Below are 7,506 nucleotides of genomic sequence, written 5' to 3'. Positions count from 1 at the left end.
ACTTGTAGGCACTTTCCTGTGTGTGAATTGGAAAACATCACGTACCAGTGCACATAAGTTGGCAGGTTCAGTTTTGATAACCCAAGATACACTATAGGTTTCAAAACCTGTTCAAGTGCAGCAGATACTACAATATAGACAAATAGACCACAAATGAACTCTAATGTGAATGTGATATTTAGAACAAGCATCAAAACGAAATTGTAGACTTACAGAAGACTTGCGCTGGCAGAGTTGTGCATGCAGATGCAGTTCGGAAACTCAGAGAGGTTAGTTTGGCCGTGACTGCAAATATTTCTGGTGCATATACCACGTAACAAGTTCAAACTGTGAGATGTAGCTATGAAATGATAAGATGGCAGATACACGATCCAATGAGATAATACTCATGAGGATTGTATAGAAGATGCATGGAGAGAGAGAGGTCACCGGACGCATGAAACCGTCGACTGGCGAGCTACAGTATCACTGAATTCTTCCCGTGGAAGGGAAAATACTTCAGATTCGTGTGCATTGGTGTCCCCTCTATGACCGTAGAGTGGGAGTACAGGACGAGAAAGCCAACCTGAAGAGTCGAAGAGCCGGCCGATGGAGGTTCCTAGATGCTGGATCTGATACATGGGGGCAATGTGATGCGGCGGCTATGGAGTTGGGTTCGATGGGGTGGGGGATGAGAGGCGATTATAATCTGGGCATAGCTTGTACTGGGCGTAGCTTAGATGGTACGGCCGGGCACGTGCTGGGCGGAGATCGAAAGGGAAGGCGACGTCTCGGGGCGGCAGCGGAACGCAAGGGGAGCTCCCATCGGTGGGCGATGGTACGAACGAAGGAAGGAACAGGGGAGTAGGTCGAAGAGGATGTACGACGAGAGGGCTCTTAGATTATTAGTTGGGCTTGGCCCAATTAAGCCCGTTCGGGGCGATCGGAGAGAGGAAGCACGACGAAACGAGGAAGCGCGACGACGAAGCAAGGAACGTATCATGGATGGCAGAATAAGGAACCACTTTAGTTTTTTTAAGTAGTAGAGACTACGTTGTTTCATTAATAGAAAAATCAAGTTACACGAGTAAACAAACGTGTAAAAAATCAGAGGAGAATAGTTGTCCTGAAAATTTTGCAGAAAAAATCTTAAAGGATAGAAATATACAAAACTATTCCTACGGTTTCCTGCACTCGCCGAACCCAGAGGCCGCTGCCAAACTCCAACGCCGTCTAGACGTGCGTTGGAAGAGACGCCGAGCCTCCACCCTTGCCAGATCCAAAAGAGCATCATCGCCAACGAGGTTTTGTGAGTCGATGAACAGGACCACTATCGCGAACGAGGCTTTGTGAGTCGATGAACAGGCCTGCTGCAAGCAGCGAGGCACATGTCGTTGTAGCACGTCGACCGGGGGATGTCTCTGCTACCTTGGACCGAGATCCTCCGCATCCCATCAACGAAGTCGAGGAATAACGGCAAATTCACTACCTCCGAACCAGCATCCTTGCTTCAGAGCATCCACCTCGCCCCGATCCCCAGCGCCGTCGTGGGCAACGACAAACGCCAACGACATGTCGAGAAACAGATCTCGCAAGATCTGAAGAGCGACGAGAAGACCAAGCCGCCGACCTGCAAGATCGACAAGCATACGTTGCCAACAACTCCGATACGCTGTCGTGAAGGTCGCCGTCAGTGTAGGAGTGGAGTGAGGCATATATATATTTCCTCGGGCGCCGCTCACACCACCCTAACAACGAACTGCAGCAGACAAACCCTAACAGACAAACCCTAACTATATAACAGAGCAACGAGGTCCCCTCCCCATCCTGCCGCCGGAACAGTAAGCGGAGGGAGAGGGGCCCAAAGCTCCCGCTGGCGGAGATGGGATTCCTCGGTAGATGTGGCTACCAATCTTCTTCTTGGGTGAACGCGTGAGTGGTGGAGTCGACTGCGGGTTGATGAAGAAAAAATGACTCGTCGGACACTTTTTCCTTTTTGGATCGGAGGGAATACTTTCTTGTTGGCAATATTATGTACTTTCTATGTTCCAAATTAGTTGCCGCAGGAACTGGCAAATGCGTAGGAACTGGCAACAACTGCAGAGGGCTGTCCCTTCTATCCCTAACCGCACCCATCGCTTATACTTTCTATGTTCCAAAATCTTACCACTTGAAATGGCCATACGTAGGAACTGGCAACAACAACTGCAGAGGGCTGTCAGGTAACACAGTTAGATGCAATTAGATTTACAATCTTAGCTGCTAACTAAAATCTCATTCTACGTTTTTCCTTGCTGGTTCATGAAGTACATTCAAATTCAGAAAGCGCTAGAAGCTCCTAGCTCGGCAAGGCGATTTTCCCTGCTTGCTGCTCCTTTTCATCTTCCTTATCCTCTACCTCCCCAACAATCTTCTTCCAGAACCAATGGCTCCTCCAGACCTGCTCCATCTGCTCCATGGGAAGCTTCTTTGTCTCTGGCAGGAACATGTAAATCAGCAGCGTCATCACACATATCCATGCAGCGAAGAGGAAGAAGGTCCCTGACTTGATGTGGCAGAGAACCGCGAGGAATGTCTGGCCGATCACAAATGTCATCAAGAAGACCACAGCAACCACAATGCTCTGCCCTGCTGATCTGATCTCCAAGGGGCAGATCTCAGTTGGAACGAGGAATGTGAGAGGTCCCCATGACCATGCAAATCCAGCAACAAACACACACATGGTGGTCAACACAAGGTAAGCATACTCCTTATCCATCAACCCATAGTCCTTGAACTTTGCAGCTAGGATGGCGCCAACAGCGACCTGTGACAGGATCATCTGGATGCCGCCTATGAGGAAGAGCTTCCTGCGCCCGAACCTGTCGACCACTATCATCGCTACGATGTTAGCAAACGTTGCGCAGAGACGTGTGACGACCGAGGACAGGAGGGACGCGCTCTCTTTGAGGCCGATTGTCCGGAACATCACGGGGGCATAGAAGTTTATCACATTGATCCCGGTGAGCTGGTTGAAGAAAGGGATCAAGAGCACCATGGCAAGCTGCGGCCTGTACTTCCTCTTGAATATGTTTCTGAATGGGTATCTGGTTGCTCTTGAGAGGTTGCTAGCAGAGACCAGGTCATCCAGCTCATTCTGTACTGAGGTGGTTCCACGCAGCTTTTCGAGCAGGGCTCTGGCCTTGTCGGTGTTTCCGTCATGCTGTATTATGAAGCTTGGCGTCTCAGGGAGGAAGATTGCGCCGATAGTCAGGAAGAGAGCAGGGACTGCGGCCATGGATAGGGATATCCTCCAGCCCCACCCTGCTGTGATTTTCACCACACAGTAGTTAAGGATGTTTGCAATGAGAATGCCAATGCTGATGCTGAGCTCGAATCCATTGTTGATCGCACCGCGGTACTGCGGTGGTGCCATTTCTGACAGGTACAATGGGATCGACTGAAATTTTTAATTTCACAGTAAGGTATTTAGTGCAGTTCAAAATGTAATTTTTAGAAAAAGGAAACAAATATTTAGAAACATCACATGCACTTGCCACAAGATGAATACATTACTTATCAGGCAATGATTCTTTGGGAGACAGACATCAAATTTGTCAGTTGCCACAAGTAAACGCGTGACTTATCTGACAAAATTTTGCTTTGCTACTAATTGTTTTATCTCTTGATGAACTATTTTATTTACCGTATCACACACTGACTCAAAAGATTATTGGCTTGAATTTATGCAGCGGCTGTTACCTGGTTAGTGAACCCCAGGCCTATCCCCAACAGGATCCGGTTGAGGAGCAGCATGGGCACGTTGACAGCTGCACCTCCAAACACCGAGCCGGCAATGAAGACGGTTCCGCCAATGAGCATGGACGCCCGGCGGCCGAACCTCCTCGTCACAGATGACGCGATCAGCGTGGCGACAAGGCCGGCAATGTAGAGTGAGGAGGTGAACACGGTAAGGAGCTCGCTGTTGAACTGGCAGTAGTTGCTGACCTTGCTGTCCTGCTTGTGGCGGTATACCTCTGGAAAGAACCTCTTGAGAAATGAGTCCATCGAGGTGACACCACCTAGAAATTATTAGAAGCACATGAGTTGTCATAATGGAAGTTATTCTATAAGTTCTAGTTATGTAAAACAAATCTCCCAGTCTCTGCACTGTGACAATGCACTGAAGCCATGAATGCACATTTGGTCCAGTATGCAGGCAATTGAGGTAAGATTTTTTTTTTAATAGAAGAGGTAAGATATTTCTGATTCAGCAGCAAAGCCTTAAATAGTCAACAATAGTGTAACATTAGTTTTATTAAACTGTACTAGTGGTAGTGATATATTTATTTTGCAGGTCTCCTCCAAAGTTTACTGATCTGATGAAGATAAATACTAAGTCACACATGAAAAAAAGATGGACTGGGACATGTTTAATGAAATCTTTAATAGAAAGGAAAAGGGAAGAAGTAGGTCATGTCAATGATCATTCATACATAATGGTCCATGCAATCCAGGAAGAAGTTTCAACATACACGGGCGTATGGGACGAGCAAAGCATCTCCCTTCATTTTGAAGGCCATGCCTTTTCTTCTTATTACCTTTTGTACGGGAGAAGATCCTAATTATCACCACACAAGTTGGTAGCAAACTAATGCATGGTGGGTGATATGATGCAGCTCCCACGATCCCTTGCTATAAAAAGGATCTCCGCACTTGGGGTCTCTGTCCTTTTTTTAATACACCAGAAAGGAGAAAAAAATAGGATGTTTCATTTCAGCTCGTAGAAATTTCAGCAGCTAGCTGGCTTTTATTTAGAAAAAAAAGGGCATACCCGGTGCTGAAAGTTCCACACATTGTGGGGTCCGGGGAAGGGTATTTCTAGGCAGCCTTTGGCTAATTGGCTTTGATCAAGAAGCTACCAAAAATTACAAATGTGAACCGGCTAGCGTTCACATTCAGGTGGTAAAACAGGGAGCGAGATGGGCTGGATGCTAGAGCTAAGGATGCGTGTACATGGAAATGAGAGGTATCAGGATGGCTTGACTCGGCACTGCATAGGACGAATCAGGGTTTCAAACATGTCTTCTTAGGCATGGTGTTTCGTAGTGTACTTGTCAAAACCAGTAGGAGATCTAGTCCCTCCTCCGAGATCAACTGAGTTTCAGTTTGTACAAGAGAGTTGGGTTGTGGGGCTGGGTTTGGCGGCATGATTGTGCGGGGGGCGATGATGTCAGTTGTTTCCCCACTGTACGACAAGACTTGCTGGCTGGATAGTTGGACAGTTGGGTGTGGGGCCCTTTCATAGTCACACGAGGGGCGCAATTCAGTTCAAAGATATCGCTCCACCATCTCGATCCAGCGGCCTGAAGCACTTCCAGGCTAGATCCTACAGCCGAAAGCATCGTGAGCATAGGGGCCGAGTGTACGCGGAAGAAGCCCCACATCAAGTTGTAAGGGATTAAATTAGACTGATAATGGAAGATCATAAAAAAGAATACAAATCCAAAAAATTCAGGACATTTATGGAAAGTACTTTCTTCCAGGCAAATATTGTTTATCGCACATGTGTTTCTTTGTTTAATTGGCTCCTCTAGTGTGCATTTTCTAGCTTGGTCCCAGCCACAGTTAGTACAGGTACGGTATTACATGATGATCGTTTTTTTATTAATGAATAAAAATTATGGACAAAGATTTGGTGCACATGGGCACCAGTGATCTCGTTTTCAAATAAATTAAAAATCATATTTTGTAAGTTTCAAAAAATCTGAAAAAAAATCTGCATATAGCCAATAATGTATCCCACAAACGTGTAAAATCTCAATTTTAAATACTTTATATTTTAAGCTACACAAAAATAACAAAAATGCAGATCTGAGTAGTCATTTTCAAATCTCCAAAAACATGTTAGATTTTGTTATTTTTGTCTAGCACAAAGTAAAAAAAAGAATTTTTTGTTGAGATTTTGCATGATTGTAAGATATATCACTGACAATCTCCAAAATTATTTTTCAGATTTTTTGATAACTTATAAACATTTTTTAAATGGCGAGAGCACTGGAGCTCAGGAGCCAAAAGCACTTTTCGATAAATTATGTTGTATACTGCATCTCAAATACATGAATCTGAAATTTGTTACGGAAGCAAAATTGCTGATTCCAGATTGCATGTACCTTAAACTCCACCTGATATGCTTTCACCTAAGAGAACATATCTAGCAATTTGAGAGGCTAATGTTGCAACATGTATCACAACTAGTGATGGTGATATGGTGCAGTGTTCGGCAGATGCCGAATCATTGCGCACTGAACCTACCAAAAGTTGTAACAAGTAATAATGTCAAAGATCTCCCAGTCTCGGCACTGTGCCGACGCACAAGTAAACGGCACGTGTTGGTTACGCAAGGAGAAGGATTTTTTTTGTTTCAACAGGGGAAGTTGTAAGAAAAACAGAGCAGAAGAAGGCTTGTAATTCCTTCCAGCTGCAGATTCAGAAAGTTGCTGTAACCTTCTTCTGCTTCTCAATCTCAATACAGTGCAGAGAGGGTTCAACACGGTACGGTGGGGGAGAAGAGATTGACGAACCGGAGATGCCGAGGTCGTAGCCGAAGAGGATGCCGCCGCTGCCGGCGACGACGCAAGTGAGCACCACGAACGGTGTCACCCGGCCGCTGTAACCCCCGCCCCCGGCGCCGCCCGGCACCTCCACGAACGCCCCAATCGCCATCACTCCTTTCCCTTCCTCTCCTAGTCCAAGGTAGTCTAGTGGATAGGACAGAGGAAGAGAGGCATCGATTTATTAGGGGGATGGATGCTGGAGTGTGCGCATTCCGGCGGAAACTGCCGCACGACGCCGGCGAGGTTGACACCTTTGACTACTCTATTTTTTATTTTTTAGGGGCTCTATTTTTTTTAGTGTTCTCCTTTGAGGACATCTGGAGCGGGCCGACGACAAATCGGCCCCAAAAACGGTCCATTTTGTCTGCTTGGGTCGGTCCATGGATCCGTCGCGCGGTCTGGTTAGGTTAGCCGGGTCGTCCATCGGCCTGATCCAATCTCCCTCCCCGGCGGCTGTCAATGATGACGCTTCGCCTCTAACGGCGATAAGACGCTAATGGTGTCGCCGGCATCGCGGCGCCGTAGATGGTTCCCGCGCATCCATTTGGTTCCGCCCATGGCACTTTTGGTTTCCCGCCCGCGCGCGTTTTCTTGTTTCTCGATACGGCCGGAATAGTTCGCACGCTCGGCGGCCATTTTTCGCCCAAGAACGAGGCTATAAATGGCGACCACCGGCGCGGTGTCGGCCAAAACACCCAATCGACGCCGAAAAACACATGAGTCACCGGAATATCTCCAACTGGGCCCACATCAGGGAGATGTGCTGCTCCCGCTGGCCACGTCCGTCCGACGAGGATGTCGAGATCATTTCCACGGAGATGGCCCGCGTACAGGCGCGGTACCAGGTGGCCGCCTTCGAGCATGAAGGCAACGTGGCGCAGCAAGCGCTGGTGGAGGTGGTCAAGGCGGCGGCGCAACAGGCTCAGAAGGC

At 47.4% G+C, this 7,506-nt stretch overlaps 1 protein-coding gene across 1 annotated transcript; it reads right to left on the bottom strand.

The window, feature by feature from the left end:
• Window positions 1–2,167: 2,167 nt before the first annotated feature.
• Window positions 2,168–6,867, bottom strand: LOC127309651 (hexose carrier protein HEX6). The gene is made up of 3 exons (XM_051340422.2): window positions 6,543–6,867; window positions 3,721–4,040; window positions 2,168–3,418 (listed from the first exon to the last, which is right to left on the bottom strand). The coding sequence occupies exons 1-3, from the start codon at window positions 6,682–6,684 to the stop codon at window positions 2,318–2,320; spliced, it is 1,563 nt and encodes a 520-aa protein (XP_051196382.1). The 5' UTR covers window positions 6,685–6,867; the 3' UTR covers window positions 2,168–2,317.
• Window positions 6,868–7,506: the final 639 nt, after the last annotated feature.

Source organism: Lolium perenne, chromosome 1, assembly GCF_019359855.2.
Source record: "Lolium perenne isolate Kyuss_39 chromosome 1, Kyuss_2.0, whole genome shotgun sequence".
Taxonomy (NCBI): domain Eukaryota; kingdom Viridiplantae; phylum Streptophyta; class Magnoliopsida; order Poales; family Poaceae; genus Lolium; species Lolium perenne.
This window is presented reverse-complemented; position numbering and strand designations above follow the sequence as displayed.

Excerpts from the sequence above, each read along its gene's own strand:
- LOC127309651 (XM_051340422.2), bottom strand. The coding sequence starts at position 6,684 with ATGGCGATTGGGGCGTTCGTGGAGGTGCCGGGCGGCGCCGGGGGCGGG. Across the intron at positions 4,041-6,542 it reads CTACGACCTCGGCATCTCCG|GTGGTGTCACCTCGATGGAC; the intron begins GTTCGTCAATCT and ends AATAATTTCTAG. Across the intron at positions 3,419-3,720 it reads GCCTGGGGTTCACTAACCAG|TCGATCCCATTGTACCTGTC; the intron begins GTAACAGCCGCT and ends TAAAAATTTCAG.